Here is a 24,974-nt window from a genome sequence, read left to right on the forward strand (position 1 = left end):
CATGATTGGTTGTGGAGCAGCACTGCAGAGAATTTTATTTAGGCTATGCTTGAAGGGGTTGATGATTCTGGACCCACAAACCAATGACAGGGTCCAACGACAGGGTCCGTACGAACCAATAGTTAATTGGGAAGAAAGATTGTGATGTGAGAATAAGTTTTTTGGCATCTCATTCGCGTCGAGATAGAAGGCGAGATTCCATAAAAGTCTGAGAAAACCAGGTTGTAGGAATCAATGATGCCTTTCAAGTCAACATAGGAATTTGCCCTAGGTTGATAATGTATATGGGGTGTATGAATGCCTTGCTAGATATGTACAACGCACCTCGTAGCAAATGGTCAAATCGAATGGGACAATTTCTTTGAATTGTTAGCACTAATACTCTTCTCGAGATATTGAAATAATCGATGAGCAAAGCAGTTTAACCAAGCCAGAGCAGAGCCGTTATATGGAAGTTTCAATATCCATCAGAAACTCGATATTTGAGAGTGAATATAAATATCTTGACAGGACCAATAAAATACTTATCCTAGCAGTGATACCGAGATTACATATACAAGAGCGAATATGGGGTTCGGGTTGAGACGCAGGTCTTGATCCAGCCAATAGAAAGCCTATCCGATTCGTATAAGACATGCAACAAAAGAAACCGGCATATGAAAGAGTGAATCTGGAGTATCAAGGGCGGACCAATGCATGTCCACTACTGTAATGCGTATCCGAAGTCACGAATCTCGAGTACTGCCTGCGTCTTGTTTGAATGGAATCAAAATGAATGATACACGAGCATACGTCTGAATGGAATATCTGAAACCAATCGTGCAGCTTCTATTCGGAAATTCCGTGAATAATGTGTGCAAAATTTGTACATAAGAAGTGCTCGATCTTTTCTTTCCAGACAAACGATTCATAAACCTACACCCTACTACAAGCATCTCCGCAAAGAACAATCCATCAACGTACACCCTACTACAAGTATCTTCGCAAAGAACAAATACATACAAGCACCACATCAAAACAACTTGCATCTCCAATACAACACGGCGCTTTGGTATTGCTCCAGTTGCAAAGCCATCCTGCTTACCGGCGACGAAATACCTATGTGCAACACATGCAATATTCCAATGACCAGTCAGCCGGCCGACTGTTACTTTGAGATCTTGGGAGGAAGAGAATTATGGCTGAACGGAAGGGGCGCATTTAGGGGAGATGGGAACGAAAAAAGACTCTTCAATATTCAATTCTAGAGGTTTCCTGGTAATACCTAGTCAGTGCAATACGACACCCTATTCTGATCTCAAGGGTCAAGGATGCTTTGTTCCATCGTTAGATTTAAGTTCATTACATCGAAGTGAATGAATATTATTTGCGACGCGGTTGACAGTGCACTTTAAAAGTGGTGATTTCCGTCCGCCAACTTCTCACAAATCAAAAAATATTCATTATTTCCGCTTCATATAAATCATCAAAATGATGAATATCTATTGCAGATCTTATTTCGGAGAGATTCGCTAATCTATAACACCAAGCTATGCCCGCTAATAAAGTAATTGAGATTATGCACATTTCCCGCAAATATGATAGACAGCTTAGCTACCCTCTACGCGTATGCAGCCCAACCTATATATATTAATTAGCGTTTGTTACGAATAGATAATATCAGCATATAAGATGAAGATATGGGAGAGACGGCCGGGGTGGGATAGAACATACCTGAATACAACACTGCCAAATTCTTCTCATCCCTAGCTTGATTGATCAAATCATTGACTGTGGCCTCTACACTTAACGTTTTTGACAATTTCTTGTTGACCACGGTCAGAGCTTTATCAGCTTCACTCGGTTGGTTGACAGTTAACCTTTCACCACCTCTCTCATGTCCCATACCAGGTTCCGGCGCAACACTTTGCGCCACCTGCAATTTTGCAAGTCGCACGGGTGATATAGACCAGCTGTACAATGGATCATATCGTAGAACATCAAGGATAGTCATGATACTATAAACTTCCTTGCGCAAAGCGGAAAGAGTGAATTCGCAGCAGCGTCTGAATACACCTTCGGTTTCTGTTATGCCCATTCCGTCGACAATATCGCGGGTGAGACGGAAAGGTACCAATTCTGGGACCGGAAGAACCCGACCCATTTCAAAAGCCACACCAAGATCAATATGTACTACTTCACCACTCTCAAAATCAAGAAGAATGTTGTGACCATGCCTGTCGCCCAATCCGAGAACGTGACCTAGAATCGATATAGCAGCTGTGCTACGAGTGTATGCTAGACGCTTGGTGAACCATTCGTCAGGATCGTTAAAATACTCTGTAAAGAAGTAATGCATAACGGGACGAAAACGATCGATGACCCATCTATATTTCTTGATTCGTACTTCTGTTGGTTGACCTTGGACTTCCCCAATCTCTTTGCGACATGCATTCCCTTTTAGATCTTTTGGATTGAAACGCTCATGTGCTGGCATGAGATATTCATGCAAGGGAATTGTGTTCGGCACAAATTCAATGACTCCAGCTATGGACGTCAATGGTAGGACTTTGTAGGTTCTGATGCTGAGGTTTCTTTGTCGAGTAGCTCTGTTCGTTTTCAAGAGTTCACTGACTTGAGCAAATACCTGTTCCATGATGGCATCTTGGCGCAGATCATCATTGCCACCTTTTACCTAATATGTGTTAGCTAAAATAGTGAAATGCAATATGTCGAATACTTACCAATTGTTTAAATCGCACTCCATTATCCGCCACAGCAGTGATGATTTTCGGTGCACTTACTCCTGATGCTATACTCATCTGTGACTCGAATTTGACCATTTTTGGCACCTTAGAATAATCTTTATCTGCGCGAAGATTTATTTGTATTGTCGGAGGAGGTATTGGGTACTTCTTTAGAATGTTGTTGAGTCTCAAACCCGAGGGAGAATCTTTGATCGAGAGCTTTTTGCCTGTTTTGTACTTCTGATCATCTTTCTCGCCCGCAAGCTGAGTATATGGCTGGATAACATAATTCAACGCATTCCAAATTGCCCGCGAGCTCTCAGCTCTTTGTAGTTGCTCAGAAACCTTGAGAGTTGCTTTATTTCTCGAGATAGCTACTTCATCCTTGGTATTTGGCCGACTGTGAGATCCAGCATATATTTGGTACATACCGTGGTATGGATGATCCATACAGATCCGTAGAACTAGACCGAAGAGATGCTGCTGAAATTTTGAGTCATTTTCGAGTAACCGAGAACTGAGCTGGTTCATGAGCGTAGCAAATTTTCGACTAGGCACCTTGGGTAAAACTTTGGCTACAGCTTCATTGGCAAAGTTCTCTGCAGAGTTTTCAAGCCATAGAGCGGTGAAACGTAGCGCATTACTATCATGATTATCCGAAGCAGCTAATGAGAGAAGGTAATTCTCCAGGCATTGGCGTAGAAATTCGTCCCTGTTGGAGCAATGGCGGCGATATTCTCGCTCATCTAGTCCGAGCCAAGTCTTGGCTTTCTTGAGATAACTTTGATGTCTTTGTCTCTCTGTTGAAGATGTTGCATTCTTCAAAAGTTCCTCGTAGTCAGCGACATCGTTAGATCTCATCTCGCTTAACTTCTTCATTCGCTCTAAATCTTCCAAACTATCAGGGTCCTGCAGTTGTTGATCACAAAATACGGCAAATTGATGGAAAACTTTCGCAGCTTCATAGCCATCGGAACCTTTCAAGTCCTTGAGAGCAGGTTTTAGGTATCTCTCAATGATTCGATCAGGCTTCTCAAGTCTGGCTTCGGAAACTTGGTAACCAATCTTTGATAAGAGATCAGGACGACCAACAGATATAGTCTGCGATTTCAGGAAGGATGCATTGTCCAAAGCTCGTAATATACCTATTGAGGACGTCATTTCACCTTGTTCCCACAAGGCATTTGCGGTCTCCATATGAACGGCAGCTTCAATGTTTAAACCAAGAGACTGACACGGTTTGATAAGATCAATCAAAGAAGTTGTCAGAGATAGAGATTCTTGTAAGGCGCCGTGGTCACGATTTAGTGATGAAGCCATGAGGGCAACATGTACCTCGACTAGTCTTGTATCTTTGGAGGAGAGATTGAGTATGTCTCGAAGACGCGGTTGCTGGCTTAAGGTGCTTAAAGTTGTCCCCCGACAAGAAATCAACTGACTAATATCATCAAACCTATCTTTGTATTAGTTATGATTACGGTAGAGTGTGTAAGAATTTTTACCTCCCCGTCTTCATCCATTCGGAACGATTCCGAAACCTTGACAGAATCTGTTCAAACTCTTCGGATCCCCGAGAGCTGAGTACTTCATCCATCTCGGAAAGAGCCGCTAGGGTTCTAAGAGATTCGTGAAGAGCACTGGCGCTAAGGTCATCTCGCACGAGTCGTTCCATTGTCCCCTCAAGTCCTTCGTTAATTACTTTCATGAAAGATCCACGGGCTGTAGCAACATGAGCCGATTGGAAAGCCTTATAGAGAGTGACTGAGTGATTATCGCTGGTAGGAACAGGAATATCCCATTGTTCTAGTTTACGTGCGGTGCGAAACATAGAATCTAAAGATGTGCCAGCTATTCCAGAACCCTGCTGTGCTTGTAACAGAGAGTGAGAAAGACCACTTAGGCTAAGCATGTCTAATGCACTAACAAGAGACTGCGCATCCCGGGCAGCTCTAGGATCTCGCTGCTTAACATGGCTGTCATATTGCGCACCTCTAAAAGCAAGACTTTTGGGCCCATCTTTCTCATATTCCAGTCTCGCTAATATGGTGCTTAAACTAGCTGTTTGCTGCACTCCGTAATATAGATCTGGATCATCAATGTTTTCAAAGATTGCGAGAAGTAAGTCTGTGGGTATCTCGGGGGTCTCACCGCCATCTTTGGTCGTCGAAGACCGTCTAGAAGATTTTACTGGGATCAAATGGTGTTCTTCAACAAATATCAAAGCCGTTTTAAACATTCCACAATGTATGACGGCTGTGGCGACTTTGAGGTAGTCAAGATCCAGCCAATGCAGACGATCCGCTGAAGACTTCTCGTGAGGCAGAGGTTGCGTCCGTAAGTACAAAATCGAATTAATTATAGCCTTTAGATTGTTCCTTTCGACGGATTGTCCTCTGGAGAACCACACCGCAAATGCATTAGATATTTGATTACGGTTGTTCTTTTGTGCAGGCGAATCTGTAGAGAGCACGAGGTGAAGGATGAACGGAAATGCTTGATTGGCAAAGTCTGGCACGTTTCGAAGAACTGGTGCTAAGGCGCACAGTATGGGATCTTTAGGGACAGCTCTGACCAATGCAATAGAGAGATCTCTTAACCAATTAGGAGAAAGAATGCAATCTGCCTCGAGATGTTTCCTTAAGCTATCCTTATCATCTGTGGGTCCTGCCATCTCACATGGAGGAACAGGATAAGGATTCCACGCTGACGCTTCAAATACTGGGGCGATAGAATTTGACGGCCAATCTCCAAAATATGCGCGTCTGAAGTTGTAACAATGATACGCAAAGCTGTTTCGACAATTCCCACCGTCGAACCATTATCCCCCAAGATCAACGATTGTAAAAGACTCAATATGCATGCTCTTGAGGAAGAACTGACTTTGGATGATATTTTCAGTTCCTTGATTTTTGACAAAGTGGATTCTTGCAAAAGCTCCTGATGCACATGCCCAGTAGCCGCGAAGGCTCTTCCGAGAACCCGCGCAGCCCAAGACATATATTGTTTGTTGGAAGAATTCCCTTTGCAGGACTTCCATACAACAGCAGCCATTCCTTCAGCAGCTGCATCCTCACCGTATATATCACTCCGGTAGGAGGCAGGGCATTCAAACTCGGAGCATAGCATACTGAGCGCGAGCTTCCGAGCAGGCAGAGTCAGTAACGCGCCTCCATTTTTTTCGTCCTCTAGTAGCCGGTCAAGTAGTGTACTCTCTATTGTTCCCCTTTCAGCATTTCCAATTGCTCGAACCTCCTGGGCAGAGGCAACGAGAGCTTTGAAACTCGAACTCAGAGACCCCGCCAGAACAGGAGATTCATAACGTGAGGCATACTTCCCAACCCAGAGGTGAAATTTCTGGGCTTTGGACATTGTCGCTTGGTGTTGACTTTCTTGGGTTGTGCTAGATCTACGCTCCTGCATGAATACGCGCAGAGATCCGAGTATTGAAAGGGTAATACTTGCAACAAAAGATGGGGACAGCTTTAGATACTCAGAACCATGACTCAGCAGATATTGTAGAATGCCAATAGCATCATCAGCACATTCAGGATCCTTGAGAAAGGGCCTTATGGATCTTAGAAGCATTTCTAGAGGATAACCTTCAGTTACAGCGTTTCCGGCAAGCGAGATAAGAACACGAAGCTTTCGCAACACCGAGCAAGCATGTAGCGAACCAAGTGCAGGGTGAATAGTCTTCAGTAGTCTTCTAGCAATGAAAGCTACTAAGCTTGGGGTGTATAGATCGCCTGCCTCATGCACTGTTCTCTTACACAAGAGTTTGATTTCGTGAAAGAGGTACTTTGCCTTGAATGCAGGTTGCTGATTGGGAGGCAAGATCATCTCAGACGAGCTCAGAGATTTGATCTCTCCCATAATTTTTGCGGCATATCCTAAGCTCTCCTCTTTTGCAAATGACTTTTCCACATGTTGCTCTTGATCTATAACATTAAACAGGGTTGCAAGTATATCTGTGAAATGCAGATTGACGCATTCCAGGTACAGTTCCTCACCGAGGCAGGTTTTCAGCCGATGCTCACCTTTATGTTTCTTGCCACTCGAAGGTGATATGCTTATCTCGTTAGCAATACAGTATGCCGTGACTTTGGCAAAGCATTTCTCAAGCAATTTGACAACAGGAATCTTCAACAATTCAGCGAGGTGTTCTAGTTGAGCATCATCACCCCGCATCATTATCAAAGCGGAAACCTCTTCCTGAACGGATGCCAATAAGTCGCCGAGAGCGGCGAAGCCAAAGATTTGGTATGGTATGTCCTCTATTGCCTCTGCCTCGAGCCAAGTATAGAGTATTTGAGGCGCAAACAATGCGAAGAGCTCCTGCGGACAGTCTACTGCGAGTGCAGAAGTAACATCGAACAAGCACCGAGTAGCATGTCGAATAGTACCTGGAATTCTACCCGGAATTTCGAAAATATGATAAATGCATCTTCGCAGAAGAGTTGACCAACGAGAAGCTAGTTTTGCCAGGACGTAAAGTCGAAACGCGATACTTTCCCACAATTCTGGTGCAGAAGGTAAAAGTGCAAGCACATCTACAAAGATTTTGTCATGCTCCTTCAGCGTAAAGAGTTCGAATATTGTCGAAATCTGGTCGCCAATGAAGAATTTAGTAGCAGTATTGCCTTTCTCTAGGAGCTCCAATAGGCTTGTACGCGGTGAGGGCTGAGAAGGGGCATTTCCATAGTTTTGATTTGCTCGCAGTAGTTGTAATAGCAGATTCACAATGCCTAGCTGCACGATTGTGGAATCGGCGTTTCGCCGGATCCGAAGTATAAACCAATCATACAATTGCTTAGCGTGATTCACAAAAGAATTCTGCTCTTCCATTGACCAAAAAGGTAAAAGTCCTATCATTACGTCCAAGCATGCGCACATTGCAACTTCGCTGGCAAGGAAATCATCTGATGAAAGAATTTGTCCCACGCGCTCGAATATGCGATATGCATCTGTCTCATTCAGAATGAGATCTGACTCAAGCATACTGCGCATAAGTGGACGACACGAGAGTAGTTCTTCATCCTTCATAGAGACCAGCTCTTCAACAAAAGAATTTGATACCGCACAGCTTTCAGAAGACTCGTTCAGGTCGGCGGCCAACATCAGTCGACCTATTGTATCTATATAAAAGGACGAAGAACTCATTTCCAGCGCCATGGCTCGCCTAGGAATGTTCAATTTTTGTGCTTCCGTTGACAAGTGACTTCTCTGGCTAGAAATCTCATCGTCGATATCCATGGGATCATCATCACGCTCTGGAATTGACTCTTCGGCTAAACGGCGACTTTTGATATATCCCGAGATATGGGATAGAAACTGCAGCAGTTGAGATTTGTGCTCTGCGACATGCTTGAATTGAGCAGTATCGCAAGGAGGTAGATGGGGTTGGATTGTTTGCAAGATAGTATGGACAAACTCTTTGGTGGCGTGAAAGTCTTTAGCATCTGATCGTCTGAGGTATTCCAATAACTCATCGCTCAAGTCCCGGAGGTCATTCCTTAGAAGAGATAGTTGCTCTAAATTAGCGTTGGCAAAATGTGGTAGTAAATGAAGACTCGTGATACATGTATTTAGTGAGCCTCGATACATATCAGTTGAAACCTGCGATCTTTCCGTATTGAAGCTTCTCCAAGATAGTAGAAGCTCGCTACACTTTGATGACAAGAACTCGAGTATCATTCTCTGGGTAGAACTAAAGTGAGCACTATCCAATCGAAAGATAACATCATCATCAGCCGTAGACTTCGGGCAGTGTTGGCAGGTGAAATCTGCTTCGACGGGTTCATCGGCATCAAGTAGTAAGAGATAACGAAGAACCTTTTCTTTATCTAAGTGTTGTTGCCATGCTTGAAACAGCGCACCTCCTATTTGGCGACTATTTGATTCATCAGACAATCCCGGTAGGCCAAGGCTCGTTCTTATCAATGCAATGATGCTAAAAGGGTGTAAATGTTTCCCATATTGAACAATAAATAATCTGTCAGCTTAATATGTGTCAGCTCTGGTCCGATAAAACAAGCAGGCTTCGTACCTGGATTCCATCTTCCGAAAAGCCAACGGATCACATGCTGGCAGGCAGCCAGGCTCGCGCCAGGAGCTTCATTAACCTTAACTTGTAACAAGTGATTAATCAGGAAAATCGACGAGTCACAGAGGACTGGCGGGCCACTGATATCAGCCGTGGTGATGATGGCGTTCACACTGTCTTCAATATCACGATAATCTAAGAGGCATTTGGCATGTATTGTATGGAGTGCTAGAGCAGCAGCACGACAGGTCCCCGCAAAAGTGAGCGCTTTAGCTCCATTATACCAGTGCTGTTTCCAGTCTATTGATGATCCGTCCGCAGCACATACCTGATAAGTACAACTGTGATTTTGTGGTCAGTTAAACTAAGTCCAGGGATAACATGGTACTGACTGACCTTGCTATACCAAGTAATGCCCATGATGCAATGTTACCACGCTTGTCCAAAGCAAAATGCTCAGTTGATCCAGTAACTCTTCTAGAGAAGAAGCTGGGAGTTTGCAGTTTTGTAGTACGAATGGAATTAATTGCAAACCGGCCAATAGTACTTTCTGATCGCCGGACTTGAGAGGTTCAAGTAGTCTTTCAGACGATTGCGAGATACGTTGACGCTTTCGTGGATGGTTATCTAAGTCACCTCCTGATTTGGGTTTCACTTGAAGCACGTGCTCTTTGACTCTCACCAATCGTTCTAGGACGGCCAGAGCGAGTAGGTTTGCCCAATTACGCTCGGCCGTGCGATTATTGTGAGATTTCAGTCGGAAGCAATGTAGACGAAAAGGATCGCAGCTTATCTTTCGGGTATTCAAATTTAGAATCTCCACATCGTCCAATTGAAGCTGATCATTGTCTGTTCGCCGAAAGTAATCTGCTCTTAAGGCGTCAAGTAAATCATTCAAATCACTATGAAGCTCGACATCATCATCGTTTATGATATTGCTCTCCAGGTGTAGATGAGTGTAGTACAAACTAATCAGCATTTCATCTCGAACAGAGTTAACCATTTCGTCTTTGTGCAGTGCTTTAACTTGCCAAAATCGACATATCAAAGGAAGCAACTCTCGGCCAATTGAAAACGAAAATGAGGTGTGATCTTCACCGAAACATGATAAAACGATATTAAGGACTGAAAATGCTACTTGATGTAGCTTGCTTACACTCGAAATATGGTACTGCAGCAAGCGCATGATTACGGCGGCCACTCTCTCAACAATTGGAAATGAAGGATTATTGGTAGAATAGAGAAGCGAGAAGAGGATTTGGCAAAGGTCTTCTACGTTGTGCTGAGATACCGAACTTTGTACCCTTGGTATACTTCCAAGCCCAGAGGAAGACCTAGGCAGTGATGGGTGACCAGCCCCATTGCCAGACTGTGAAAGATCTTCACCAGTATCTCCGAGGTACGATTCGATACCCACGATGGAAAGGTCGATGAGTTCGACCCGAAGATTCTTGAGGCTTGCTACAATTGCTGGTTGCCCAAGCAAACAGCCCAGTGCTTTGAGATAGTCACTTAATATCGGCTGACAGTAATCTCTTGTTGATATCGGGATCGTATCAAGAATATGCTCAATCAGAGCGTTGACAGTCGTTTTCTCGAACCTGTGTACTCCAGCAGTCACGATGTAATTTATGGCCTTAGCACATAATTCCAGCCTAGTGACCGATACTTTCACTGTTGGCCTTTTCGACTTGCCTAAATATTTTCGTTTCTCCTCAATGACAATTTCGAATAAAATCTCGAATAATTTGTCGTATGTCTTGCTTTGAAGTTGTCCATTGATGTGCTGGCCGCTGATGTCTAAGTTAGCTCACAGCCTTCGTTACCAAATGAATGTCTGACTTACATATTAGCAGCCTTATGGGGATAAAACATGTCATTGAGATCTATATCCCGCTGTCAACATCTGTGAATCTGCCAAGTAAGTTCATGGCTTGGATCGAATGGATTTACCTTTCAAAGACTTCGTGAAATCTCCCTTTCTACTCTCCAGGGTCCCTGAGTTTTATTTAACTTTTGTGTCGATGACTGCCAATCGAGAATCATAATTACCCATAACCTGACTTAGAGTTATATCTGCAGACATGTTGAGATGAATTGCGACGACACAGGTTTCGACGCATTCCTAGCTTGGAGCTCTCACAACTGTTGTGGATATGGAATATGACGAGCTCGGTGATGTATAAGTAATCTGAGAGGAGCTCCAAATACATTAAGGATTTAGTAAAGATCAATTCAAAAGTAGTGTTTATAAATTGAGCAGCATCACAATTTTGAGACTCGCAGAAAGTAGACAAACACCATGGAACTAGGACATCTTGAAATTTCATCAGTAATATATTGAACGACTTTTATTTTTTTATCTTTTTGGTGGTTGGCCTTGGTTACAGTGCAAGTTATGACCTTTCGCGACGCGATTTTTTCGTGTGCAGGGACCTATTGTACAGCTTCAAAATTAACATCGCTTGTTTGTTCTATCAAATAATTTTCTATGTGACAACAGGTAGCCCAAATTACTGCTTACAGCATCCTCGACAACGAAACAATTACAACTTGCCATGAAAGGGATACAAATCTACCCCCTTTGAACTTTTATGAGTTCTATGCCAGATCAATTCCCTGTGTTCCACGCCTCGGCGCAACCTTCTCAACCATGGCGGAGCAACCCAGTAGTAGCTTGAACGAAATCCAGGCCTTGCATTCAGACCTTCTTGCACTATCAAACTCCCGTCTTTCGAACCTTGACCGATTAGCCATTGAACTCGAAGCTCATATTACAGCCTTTCGTAACCTCCTGAACCAGAAGAATCGAAATGAGCAAAGTCGGCAGAGTATCACAAAGGGTATGTAATTTTCTACAGCCATGAACAACCCTACAAAAACCCCCAAAACTAATATAACCATAATAGAAATCTTGGAGCGAGATGGGCAGATATACAAGATGAACGAGGACTTCCAACAGGGAACCTTTCAACTAGCAGATGAATTGAACCTTGATGAAATTGAAGCTTCCCAAATCTTTTTCGACGCACAAGACGATGCCGATGCGACAGGACGTTCAGTTTTGTCCTGCTCTATAATACGCTTTCATCAGCGGCGAAAGCTTCTGTTGGACTGCTTGCGTCTTACGCTTCAACAAATTGCTGAATTGGAAGGCAATACGGAACAGGAGCAGGAACTGAAGATATTCCTAGAACATATCATCAAAGAAACGATCACTCCAACTACGGCCACTACTATAAACGCAACGAGAAATGCGCCAACGTTCATTTCAAAGTGTATCTCTGCCATGGGTGATATCAGACAGTGGCTTCAAAAGATTTCAGACAAAGTTAGTAGTGCGTCTGTATTAGGGCAGCCATCACAGCCAGAGCTTTTGGAAATCATGGAGTATCAGCGACACAGTCTCATCAAACAACATGAGTTACTAGGCGTCATTATACTCTATTTGGTGAAAGCAGATCGTTCTAGCGTGGAAGATTTCGAGCTACTACTTGGAGTTTTGAAGAAAGCGGATAAGTATGATAATGTTTTGGGTAAGCATTGTTTAATTTTGGAATCAGGATCAGAGCTGCTACAAGATGTCGTCTGTTTTACAGCAGTACAATTTCAACTAACAAATTATTACAGTGCATCATTTTCCAGCTCTAGCTGCTTATATTTGGCGCTTTGGTTCTCCGGAAGGTGGATCAACGATACAAGATGCAAGAGCGCTGGACAAGAAGATCAACGTTAAAAACGACCAGAATGCATGGGTATTGCCTTATGCTCATGCCGCATTTCGAGCATGGTGGTTGGCGGAATATAGTGGGTGGTATGTGGAACACCATGATGGATTACCACATGGCATTAATCTTGAAGAAGGTTAGTCATGTATGAACCCCTCGCTTCTCCAACTAATCTAACGAAAACGTCAGAGGCCAAACAGCGATCTCAACAGTTCAACGAGGCTTTGAAAGATGGAGCATTCGATTTCTTATTGTCTCTTTCTGCTGATGTCAAAGCAGCAAGCTGGACAGAACCGTCACGTCAAGGATTTCGGTTGTGGCTACAGAGAAAAGCTCCTCAGCTTTTGTCTGATTCAGTCTCTTTCTCCGATTTCTTCGAAGATCAATTCATGGAGCAACTTCAGACGTTTATTGAAAGTTTCATAACGAACTTGCCAGACGTGTTAAGGAAGTTGAGGATAGATGAGGATGAGCAACGTCAACTCAGTCATGAGCATGAGCACGATCTAGATCTAGAGCGATTTATTATTGTCATCTCTTATGCCTTTGATGGACGCCCAAAAGCTGCTTTGGATGGATTTTGGGATGTTCCAGATGGTGTGTTGATCGGTTTCATGTACTGGGCTTCGCGGCGTGCTTCAACCCCGCTGGTCTCGGCATTTTGTGAAATGCTCCAGTCCATTTCGGGTGATGATGAATGTGCAACTGCTGCGCACGAATTTCTGCTCGACGAAAGCCCTCAAGCCGGAAAAATGAAACGAGCTCATGCACTCACGTGGAATCAAATATTCAAGGAACTAACGTTTTTCACAAATAAACTTCGGGATCAACCAGTACCACAAGCTCAGGCTTATCGCCATGGGAAGCCAAATCACGACCAAGCAGAACTAGAGCCAGAATCTTATATTATGCTGGAGTCTTATCTCCGCCTCATATCTCAACTCTGTTCGCATAGTGCAGTCGCCAGGCAATTTTTGATGCAGCATCCATCGTATCAGCTCACAGACCTACTTTTCCAACTTGCATCCAGTTCGATACCATCGCGATTCAGAGCTGGTGCTTTCACAGCACTGCGTTCTTTGCTAAGTAACAAAACAAAAGCGGCAGCCGAGTACTTGTGGACAGCTCTTGACATCTGGGTCTCCGGGGGATACGTGCATAATCCCAGCACCCAAAGAAATACAGCTCCTCCGTCCTACGCACCTGACGCAATTCTCCGCAAGTTTGGCACAGGGTTCGAAGAACCAGATTCATTCATCCTACTTCTCCATGCTCTTGTACTACCTTACGAAGAAGATAGTGCCCTACGAGATGGCTTACCATTCCCCGAACTTCTCGGAACTTCCAATCGCATGCCTGGAATAGATCCATATGTCGATTTCGCGGTTGGCCAGGTGTTTGGATCTAAAATGAGTGAGATAATGGATCCCATACAGCTGAGACTGCTACAACTGACGTGTCTTACTTTCATTACAACTTGCTTGGAGACTTTCAATGAAGATCTTGTGATATTTGCAAATCGTTCCAACATATCAGTTGACACAGCTATAAAAACTTCCGATCTACAAACTTACGTTTTATTACATCCATTTTCTAGGGTGATGGAGTGGATGTACAACTCCAGCGTAATGGATGCGATATTTGCTGCAATTCACCAAGACGTTAACGAAGTTGCCAGTGCGGCCCCTGATTCACCATCAATCATATGTCTCCTCCAAGGAATACGTGCAGTCACCTTGATCATGGATCTGCAACCAACTTACCGAGATATCGTTCGACCTCTAATTAAGCATCAGGCTAGCCATCGGCGCGCCCCAGTTCCAAACACCGCGTACGCATCTTTTGAAGACGGAGTACTCAACCACTTGAGTATCATTCCTGATTTGGGCTTATACTGTAGCTCCGGCAATCCCGAATTGGTGATAGCATCTCTGAAACTGCTTGAGAAGCTTTCTGCCTCGCCAAGACTTGCCCCCGCTCCTAAAACAGGTAGCAGAAGGATTGACCGTAATAAAGCAATTGCTGCTCTAGAGGAAAATAATGCAGCTGAGGCTATCTCACGCGCACTCCTGCAAGAGATGGAAGCAAGTATTGACGAGACCCAAGGTCAAACGTCCGATTCATATATCATCAAGGTCCAAATACTAGATTTCCTCATCGCCTGTCTCGAGGCGTGTCCAGGTCAGACTACAATAGCTCATTTACTTCTCGGTTTCCAGTGCAGAGATGATCATTTAGAAGTCGATGTGGATTCGCTTTTCAGCCGTCGGATTTCGCTCTTTCATTCGATATTAAGGTTGGCTAATGACATATCTCTCGAGGGCGAGGGAAACATCTCTTCATGGCTTGTCTCCCTAAGATATAAATGCCTGCGACTACTTAAACAACTATGGCATTCGCCCATTTCATCGAGCCTTGTTATGATAGAGATGCGGGCAAATAATTCATTTTTCGAAATGTTTATCAGACAAACTTTGATTACGCCAGGCTTACTGTGGGATGGCCGAGATCTCGCAGATCCTGAATTTTTGGACGCGACTTCCGCCTCCTGCCTCTCAAACTTTTTAAATCAACGCGCCAACGTCTTGCAATACACATCTGCCGAGTTACGCCAGATAGCACTCGATCATCTGCCTTCTCTGAAGGAGCGAATGTTTAACACACTACTTGGGTCAACAATTGTGGAAGAAGGCCAACAGGTTGATAATTGTTCCGTTTTTGATCTTTTTGACTTCATGGATATACCTTTGAACCAATCGATCGCTCTTGGCTCGTTATCCTGGTTCAAAGATATTGATGTCAGTGCATGTGAGGAGGTCCATACTGATTGCCCTCCATTATTCAACATGATGAAGCTTGAAGAGCTTCTCACTTTACGAAGATCTGAGCTCGCCGCTTTGAAGAGACTTGAAAATCCTCAAGACGTGGTTGCATTCAATAACGAAGCCCAAATGATGTTCAACTACTATTTTATCGATAACAAATTAAAGGAACTGAGAGCAGCTCGGCACAAGGCGCTGCAATCTTGGGTCCAATTATTACTCGTGATGGTAGAGACTATGTCTTACGACGAACCGACCAAGATAGTCTTTGTATTGCAGACTTTGCAAATAATTCTACCTAGGCTAGAAAACTGCCTAGAAAATGCAGCTGATGCGTTAGAGCTAGCTAAACTCACCAAGGCACTCTTGTTCAGCTTGAATCTAGATTCCAACACTTTCAAGGAAGGTGACTTGGGACAAAATCTAAGCGATAAGCTCTTCCATGTGTTCGAATTGTCGCTTAGAGCTATAAACGCCGTTGGGGCTAACGGTTCCTTAAAAGAAATTTTCTACAGTATCAGCTATCGCTATCTTACAGGAACGTCAGAAACTGAAATTCCAGCTATTTCCGAATCAGGTAGCCTCAACGGCGACACGTACCGTGCTGGTCGGAGCAATCAAGCTCCTGCTCCTGCTCTTATTACTGGGCTACGCAAACCGCATAGTACGCAAACAGTAAAATTGGCGGGTGATCGATTAATAGATATAATCTGTGATGATGCTTTGGTCGGAGAACATAACTGCAGAATTGCAGCATTGCTACTTCTTGGGGCCTTGGTGAAAATGGCTAAACAAGAAAACTCCAATTATATCATTGAATCTCTCAACCGTCTTAACTTCATAAGTATCCTGGTAAACTCCATTGGGGACTTGGCAATGAGTCTACAAGAGACTTCGCGCGAAGGTAAGATTGTATTCCTCGTTAAAGCTAGACATGTATTAACTTGATGCAGACTCAACCATCCTTCTTTCCGATTTTTATGCTAGATTGGCACTTCTTGTTCACATATCACAAACTCGCTCTGGAGCTACTGCCGTCCTGAATTCGGGCCTATTTCATGCCATTTTAGCCTCCGGGCTATTTGCCCTAGATACCGACCTCGAAATTGGTAAGTTACTCCTTCGAGTAGACCCCTATGCATATGCTAAGTATCTTTAGATTTCGAAGACTCGGAGGCGGTCAGTAGGCATTATAGTTTACTTGCGGCAATCATGAGGGTCATTTGTTGTGCTCTCGTAAGTCGCGGCTTGCAGAATGAACAAAGTTTGGACCAAGGGAGGAGATTTCTCGCCGACAACAGAGCTGCCATATTGGCAGTACTTAAGAAGTCTGCCGGACTTGGGACTGGGAGTGATTCCGCAGAGCAGAGCATCGTTGATATATCAGACTCATTCATGCTACTCATGACTATAACTCGCTTTGTCGACGTAAGTTGAAAATTCCTTCCATAGCTTTTATCCTTTCGACCTCTAATAGTTTTGTTAGTTTGAAGAGACAATCATCCAAAAACGACCCACCCTGAGATCTTTCACTTGAGAAAATGAGCTAGGATTGGATATTTTGTGTATCAAGGAGATGTGGGCGATGATAGAGGAACTGCTCATGATAATGCCTAATCAGAAAGGAAGGATGACTTGGTGCTCATGTATAGAGTTTAGAATGCCAAATATCATGAATTGATCAAATCATAATCATCAAATTTCTCGTGTCTGTCAATCTGGAATCTTAATATCACCATAACATGGATATCGTCCATGCCACCTTTCTCTTCTAGCTGTATGAATAGTGGCTTAATTGACCTCCATATTGAACTACCACCATTACCTATTTACAAGTCTCATTACGAGTATATCATCCATCAATTGAGCAACCTCGGAATAAAGAAACCCTCTTATCGCCGTTATCGCCTATCAGTAATAACCTTGGAATCTGCCATCCATACCTACCTACCCATTCGCGGCTTCCTTCCAAGCATATCCATCATCCCGTGCAACATTCCCATTTCTATTTCCCCTCATGTAACATCCACGGGAATATCAAGGTACAAGGGGGAAAAAAAGAAAAGGTATATCCGTCATTAATGTACCATCAGCATTAATGCTGTGATCTGACACGTAGAAAGAGCTGCAGCAGGAGTTACAGCATTTAATCTCCAATCCAGGGAGCTCCCCGAGCTTTGCGGCCACTAAGATCGACCCCTCACCTCACAAGAGAACGGAAGGCGAAATTATATCATTTGTGTTTACTTCACTTCGATGTGGCCTTCACACGATCGTGCAGTTGATCTCTCCTCGACATCCTCCAATTCATCAGCCAAAAGAAAGCATCGCGATCCTCAAGGTCCAAATCCAAACTCGGCGAACACGCCCCCCAGTACATCCAAGGTTGATTATCATTCTTCGAAAAAGCTAAGGTCAATTTCATCATCAACAAGTCCAGGTTTACGGTCCAACATGAACAAGACAATGGGGTTTTCGCGTCCAGGAGTAGTAGATTTGACGAGGCCATCGAATTTTCAACCGCACACTGGAGCGAAGAGATTGGTGATTAAGAACCTCAGGATAGGTTCTCCAAATGATGGAGAGCAGTATTTCAAGAAGACCTGGAACGAGTTAGATGCTGCTTTGACATCAGTGTTTAGCAACGAGCAGCCAGTAACACCATTGGAAGTTCTGTAAGCTTTATTGACTCTTTCATATTGCACCCCGATTGTCAATCCTCTTTGCATCTTCTATCTTCTCCTCTAATCCCGCTGCTTCTATTCCTCGCCCTTTCTGATAATCTTGCTCAATGGTCAATTACGCTGCATCTCATCTTTCCCAACAGGCAATCACTAACCCTTTAATATTGCAGATGTCGTGGAGTCGAGTCGATTTGTCGGCGTGGAAAAGATAAGGCGGATCAACTATACAGACATCTAGAACTGCAATGCCACACACATATCAAGGATGGACTCTTACCAAAATATTTAAGCAAAGGAGATTCCAGCTCGGTAGAAACTCTGCGGGCTGTTGAGACTGTATGGGGGATATGGAGAACCCAATTGGTAGGCCTGCTAATAGACTTATGCCAATCTAGAGAAAAATACTGACAACGAGGTCAGATTCTATTGAGGTCCATATTCAGCTATCTCGACAGATCATATCTGCTGAACTCGAAGACACTTCCGCAACTCGAAGATATGGGTATACGACAATTTCGCCAAATCGTGTTTTTAAAAGGAAAGGAGATCAGCAAAACTGGAGCACAAGCTATACTGGGGATATGTGAACTGGTAGAGTATGATAGGAAGTCTTTGGATATGTTTGATTCATCCCTTCTCCGAGCTTCCATCGCCACAATTCACATACTTGGTATATACACAAGCCTTTTTGAGGAACGATTCCAAGAGCTTTCTTCAGCCTACCTCGAGAGTTTTGCATCAGAACGGAGTTCTTCGCCATTGAGAGAATATATCTCTTCTTGCGACGACCTGTTACGACGAGAAAGTCTCCGTTGCGATACATACAACTTTGACAGCACTACCAAAAAAACGTTGCTTGACACCGCTCACAATATTTTGGTCCGCAAACGCGCCGATGTCCTCCTGGAACCAGTAGCTGTATCTAAGCTCTTGGACGACAAAGAAATGGCATCATTGAAATCTTTATACCAGCTATTGAGACTTTCGGATATCCAGGCACAGCTCAAGAAGCCCTTCGCCCATTATATAAAATATGTTGGATCATCTATTGCAATGGATAAAGAAAGGGGCGATGAGATGGTTGTTCGTCTGCTCGAACTGAAGCGGTCATTGGATACTGTCATCCGTGATTCCTTCAACAAAGATGGGACGTTTACTTTCTGTCTTCGGGATGCGTTTGGACAATTCATAAATGACCGCCAAGTTGCCAAGGCATGGGGTACAGACACCTCTAAAGTTGGGGAAATGATTGCGAAATACATGGATGGTTTACTGCGTGGGGGACTTAAGGCCGTACCTCGTTCTCTGGTATCTGATGCCACAGATCGCAATGAGGCTGAGAAGAATGGACAAGCTAGTACCGGGGATGAGGATGCAGAATTGGACCGTCAACTAGAACAAGGTCTTGAGCTGTTCCGCTTCATTGAAGGGAAAGACGTATTTGAAGCTTTTTACAAGAAAGATCTGGCACGTCGCTTGTTAATGGCACGCAGTGCAAGTCAAGATGCTGAGAGGAATATGCTTGCTAAGTTAAGAGGTGAATGCGGTAACAGCTTCACCCATAACCTCGAACAGATGTTTAAAGATCAAGATATCTCTCGGGATGAAATGATCTCATATAAGCAGTCTCTAAGCAATACAAGCAAGACAACACTGGATCTACAAGTTAGTGTCCTCTCGTCTGCTGCTTGGCCAACTTATCCGGATATCGAAGTCAATCTTCCTGCCGAAGTTGCGAGACATATCGAAAAGTACGACCGGCATTATAAGCACAAACACAGTGGGCGCCGATTAACTTGGAAACATTCTCTAGCACACAGCGTTGTCAAAGCAACGTTCAAAAAAAGCGTTAAGGAACTCCTTGTTAGTGGTTTCCAAGCTATAGTACTTGTTCTTTTCAATGATCTTGAAGATGGCGGTCACCTTTCCTACAAGGATATCTCTAAAGCAACGGGTCTCGTCGATGTTGAACTAAAACGAACCCTCCAGTCGCTTGCATGCGCCAAAATTCGGCCCTTGGCTAAATATCCTAAAGGCAGAGATATCAATGATACCGACACTTTTACCATCAATCTCAATTTCTCAGATCCAAAATATAGAATCAAGATTAATCAAATTCAATTGAAAGAGACCAAGGAGGAGAACAAAGAAACCCATGAGAGAGTTATTCAAGATAGAAGTTTTGAAACCCAAGCTGCGATTGTTAGAATCATGAAGTCTAGAAAGACGATGACGCATCAAAATTTGGTGGCGGAGGTTATCAATCAAACTAAAGGGAGAGGTGCCGTGGAGCCGGCGGAAATTAAGAAACACATTGAAAGTAAGTCTTCTTATTTACTATTGGACATTCACCGAGGATACAAAGACTAACAGTTTTTGAAGAATTAATTGAAAAGGATTATATCGAGCGAGAAGACCGCAGTCTTTATAAATACCTGGCGTAGAAGGCATGGTAACGTCTCGCATGTGGGAGTTGTGGCTAGCATTGTAAGGAGTCAGGATTTACGTCCATATGTATGGTTTGATATGCATCTACGAATATAAATATTTTTAGCAAAGATTCAATGTTGTCGAGGAAAAAGAACACCCATAAATTTTTTGTTTGTTTCGATGTGAGAGACTTTATAGTAGTTCCCTGTGAAGATGATCTGGATGTATAATTCTTTATCGGATCAGAATACAATCACTTGATACTTGTTGACTCATACACGGTTGGAGGTTAAAGCGGTAAGTTTTGATCTGGGGTCCGATATGAATTGAATGAGAGCATTGTTACTATTATAGCGTTATTGTAAAGCTTGAAGAAAGGAAAAGCATCGGAAAAGATTGGATTTGGAAACGGATTGTGAGGAGAGATGGATGGTATGGTATGGTATAATGAGAAATGCAGGGAGAAAAGAATTCGCATCATTGAGCTTTGAAGGGTGTATTTTTCTTTTGGGGGGATACGGGAAGAGATATCGTGAGGTGCTCGTTTGGATTGCATTATTGAATGTATTGAGATATTTGTGGAGGTGTATTGATAAATGTGATTGGAATTCATTGATGAAGAGCTGGTGTTTGGAGATGGAGATGACGATCTAATTATAGAGAGAGAGAGAGAGAGAGAGAGAGAGAGGTTCATATTTGATGGTATTAATATTCACGAGACGTGTGTCGGAACTACATTTACGACATAAAGCAGATGTGCAAGTCCAAGGATGTTCTTATGGTGAGTTGAAGACTGGCTGGTGATTTTATGGATAATTATATTATTATTATGATTACTATTACTATTGCTATTACTATTGTAAAGACAGTGCATCTAATGTGCCTAAAGCAAATATAGAGGAAAAGAAGATTGGCGATTGTAATGTTACATTATATCTTTTCTCTCCGTATCTTGCTTTGAGCCGTGTGGTTTAAGTCGGATGGTTTCCGACCTTCACCTCCTGGTTCACTAGAAACACACTGTCTACTAACAAGCTTTTCACACGAGTATTCTCTGCCTTGAACTTTCCTGTACTCCCATGCCATACCCCAACCCAAAACTTGCTGCGTTGATATCCTAGATATCCGTTTGATGAAGCAGAGACGGGAATTCCATTCGCAAGTATCGAAATCCCCAAGCACTGACCACGCACGCAAGGCTACAGAGCACAGTTCTTGAATTACCAACGCCGCATTAACTTAAACATATACCATCCAGCTTCATAGGAGGTGGTAAGTACCTGCCAATCGAACAAGGTCATGTGTCGGACAGTATCCGCACCACCCACCCATCCCATGACGATCTTGTGAGCGTAGGACTTCTGGAAGCCGCATTGGGTGACGAGGTTTTGGTAGATCCAGTTGCGCGTATCGGGGGTGTTCCAAGACCATATTGGCCAAGAGTTCGCGCAAATAGGGGGGTCGGCAGCTGGTTGTCGCTTGATTTTCCACGATTCGGGGAGTATGCTGGGACCTTCGAATGGTATGAGAGGGCCGGTGGAGGCGGGGGCGCTGGGGATGAGATCCATGTTTCTGGTTACGTTCCTGAGGAAGGATTGCTCGAGTGCGGGTCGGGAAAAGCTGACGCTGGGCCATGTTAATGGATATGTGGAACGGGGTGGATATAGGAGAGGAGAAGTAAAAGATCGCGGGGGATATATTGTGGAGCCGGGTTGACATTGGAGCGGAGAAAGATAAGGTCGCATGAGGCGTCTGATGGCTCCGAAGTTAACTGGTGCGGAGGGCTGGGGGCTTGGAGAACCAGTAGAGCTCGGAGCCGAAGTTGTGTTGGGCGAGGGGTATCGTGGGAATGTGGGGTAGGACTGCGAGGGACGCGATGAGGGTGTCCAATATGAGTTGTAATATTTGTAAGGGGACCTCAGGTGACTAGGAAGCTCATTGGAGAGATTGTTGTCCTCGTCGCCATGCGTTCCGGCTGTTGATCTCCAGGCGGAATCATTACTATCTGCAGGATCCAATGGCGTGATAGATACAAAACAATTACGCCTTCCGACTGTTGGGTCATTGTGGAACCAGCACCTTCTGTAGCATATCTTTCTGCCCCAAACTCTGACCTGGCACCACCACCGTGCTGACTATCTTCCCTCTCGCGTTGTGCTTGCTCGGTATGTCCTTCAGCGCCATTTTGTTTCATGTGATAAGCAACCTTGAGATGATGTTCTGTTTCCATTAAACTGCGGGCGCTATCCAGGTGTTTTAATTGGGAAGCCCTCAACATTTCGCACAATCTGTTGTATTGGTCCTCATAGACATTCTTGCTGTTGAGCATTGCTGTGTCTCGGTGGTGGTCGCGCGTTCTGGGCTTCTTCCTCTAGGGGCTACAGTGCCAACGGGATATGTGAATGGATCTCGTCTTATAGAACGTTCGACAAGACGTGTGTATGCCTCTAAAACAAAATCCTCATTTGGGCCATTGCCACGACGCGAATGATCGCCTGATAGGCGCACTCTCGGAGAGGCGCTTCTTGCGCGAAGTGGGCGATTCTCACTCATTGCTGCAAAGACGTCTCGTAGATTTTTTGGAAATAGATGAGATCTGGTAGCGGGGAATGGGGAATAACTGTGTTGATTGAAGTAGATAAGATTTGAGTATTGGAGATCGATAGTCGCTTAAGATAGATATATCTAAGGACTAGAGATGAGAGGATATATTGAAGTAATAGTTGTGTTGATTGAAGTAGATGAGATTGATAGTTGCTTAAGATGGATAATATCTATGAACTATTGAAGAAAATGTTGTTGGAAATGGAGATGAAAGGTTTGGAATGAACGAAAGAGAAAATTTCTCACAATTCGTTTCGTGCGAAAATTTTAATACTACTAATTTAGAGCTGGTCCTAAACACAAAGCTAGAGTCTTACTATATCCAAATTTTATCCAACTTTTGAACACCTGTCTATAATGTGGAATATTTCGTTCATAGGAAACAAACAAGGAATGCAAATAGAGCCTCTTGAACGCTTCATATGTTACTTGATTTTTGTCAGAGATCTTAATGTCGGTACACGGTAGGATATTATCGATGAATTACAAAAAAACTCGAGAGTTCTCCCGTGGGAGACAGCAGTCTTTCTGGCATTCTCCAGTTCTCCGTTCATTCGATGGGCACCCGTAGAAGACTACCACTGGCGCCATTTTGGGCAATGACGATGAAAAGATGCTGATCATTCCAGAGACGAACACAATACTTGGCTATACGAACCGTCTCCCGTAGCATATAGATCCATGGTTGTACTTTCCACTTAGAGCTCAACGATGAAAACTTTCAAAGAGAGCAATGGTGGTAACATCATAACCACAACCAACTTCATCAATTTCATCATCAATCTCACGTTTAAAGATCGAATAAACAGCGATGAAGGATCACTGTCCACTGAGACAGTAATTGGTACGGTACCATCCAATTTACGTACGAAGTTGTACGCAAAGGAACGTTTGTGACCTGGTGCTCAGGTGTATGAAGACCCTTCCAATCCAAAGAATACGACCCAAGCAGCATTGATAATCCCATGTGGCTTACGAAAAGACAATACGAGGTAGTTTTGTCGATAAAGAATAAATGGGGAGATTGAATCCACGCAAAACAACAGCATTTGAGGGATGGAGGGATTAAAAAATGAAAATTACATGTTTTCTTGTTTGTTGATATGTTTGTTGATACTGTACCGCGCCGCGTACTGTCCTGGCCTTGCAAGAGGTCACGACGTGGACTTTGGCGAAGATAACTTTCGGCCTTAAAGATCATCGCAACGGTCAGGCCACATCTGTTGGCAGCTCAAAAGGTCGAAAGGCTTTTGGAAAGGCTCTACTCTCTCTTTCTTATAGACCGAGAAGATGCTAATAATAGTAGTACACAGGCTTGTCGTACTGACTGCAAGGATAGAAGATTATTTGTCAAATACTAATGGTCAAATAGTCAAATGTATGAATTTTGGTTACAATACCACGGTAGGTAGCTACAGGAAGGTAAATGAATTGATATACTTTTGGAAATCTCAGACCCGAAATTGGTACACATCTGTGCACACCACACGAACAAAGTAAAGGTACAGCTCATTTCAATTGCTTGGGAATGGGACGGCGTTATACATCATAAAAATTTCATTGAATGCACCGGTAAGACCCAGATACTCTGTGACCAGTCAACTGGCAAACTTAAGCTGTGATCTTCACCATCGAGTAGCAGGCTAATAGGTATATGGCTTCCGGAGGAGGGGATATATTATACGGTATATGAAATACCGTTTGTTCTACTTCTCCCCGGACACCCGCCATTTGGATTACTACGGAGTATACAGAGTACGGACTCGTCGAGAGTCGAGACGGACTTGAGGCGGAGTATAGCCACCCAGCCGTGCCAGCCAACTGAACTTGGAGCCAAGAAATTCAAGATCCACTATGATGTCCACTATGAATCTGTGATCTCTCCTCGTGAATCTCGTCGAATCCCTTGGTTGGCTCTTGCACCCTCAAGAATTACG

General features: G+C 43.7%; 5 protein-coding genes across 5 annotated transcripts; 2 read left to right on the forward strand and 3 right to left on the reverse strand.

The window, feature by feature from the left end:
* Positions 1-1,600: 1,600 nt before the first annotated feature.
* EAF02_006325 (uncharacterized protein) lies at positions 1,601-10,855 on the reverse strand (the record flags this gene model as incomplete). Its single annotated transcript, XM_038902373.1, has 11 exons — positions 1,601-1,620; positions 1,714-2,674; positions 2,724-4,179; positions 4,229-5,381; positions 5,435-8,725; positions 8,773-9,110; positions 9,166-9,224; positions 9,284-10,562; positions 10,616-10,655; positions 10,723-10,767; positions 10,822-10,855. 11 exons carry the CDS (start codon positions 10,853-10,855, stop codon positions 1,601-1,603), a joined length of 8,676 nt encoding a protein of 2,891 aa, XP_038757593.1.
* A 567-nt stretch (positions 10,856-11,422) lies between these two features.
* EAF02_006326 (uncharacterized protein) lies at positions 11,423-16,856 on the forward strand (the record flags this gene model as incomplete). Its single annotated transcript, XM_038902374.1, has 7 exons — positions 11,423-11,612; positions 11,679-12,305; positions 12,400-12,633; positions 12,687-16,223; positions 16,273-16,428; positions 16,479-16,747; positions 16,806-16,856. 7 exons carry the CDS (start codon positions 11,423-11,425, stop codon positions 16,854-16,856), a joined length of 5,064 nt encoding a protein of 1,687 aa, XP_038757594.1.
* Positions 16,857-17,575: 719 nt separating this feature from the next.
* On the forward strand, positions 17,576-20,447 carry EAF02_006327 (uncharacterized protein; the record flags this gene model as incomplete). Its single annotated transcript, XM_038902375.1, has 4 exons — positions 17,576-17,994; positions 18,174-18,366; positions 18,424-20,323; positions 20,386-20,447. The coding sequence occupies 4 exons, from the start codon at positions 17,576-17,578 to the stop codon at positions 20,445-20,447; spliced, it is 2,574 nt and encodes an 857-aa protein (XP_038757595.1).
* Positions 20,448-21,653: 1,206 nt separating this feature from the next.
* EAF02_006328 (uncharacterized protein) lies at positions 21,654-22,627 on the reverse strand (the record flags this gene model as incomplete). The annotated part of the gene is made up of 2 exons (XM_038902376.1): positions 21,654-22,512; positions 22,548-22,627. The coding sequence occupies 2 exons, from the start codon at positions 22,625-22,627 to the stop codon at positions 21,654-21,656; spliced, it is 939 nt and encodes a 312-aa protein (XP_038757596.1).
* Positions 22,628-22,704: 77 nt separating this feature from the next.
* Positions 22,705-22,986, reverse strand: EAF02_006329 (uncharacterized protein; the record flags this gene model as incomplete). Its single annotated transcript, XM_038902377.1, has 1 exon — positions 22,705-22,986. The coding sequence occupies one exon, from the start codon at positions 22,984-22,986 to the stop codon at positions 22,705-22,707; it is 282 nt and encodes a 93-aa protein (XP_038757597.1).
* Positions 22,987-24,974: the final 1,988 nt, after the last annotated feature.

Source organism: Botrytis sinoallii, assembly GCF_014898435.1.
Source record: "Botrytis sinoallii strain Bc 23 chromosome Unknown BSIN_010, whole genome shotgun sequence".
NCBI lineage: Eukaryota > Fungi > Ascomycota > Leotiomycetes > Helotiales > Sclerotiniaceae > Botrytis > Botrytis sinoallii.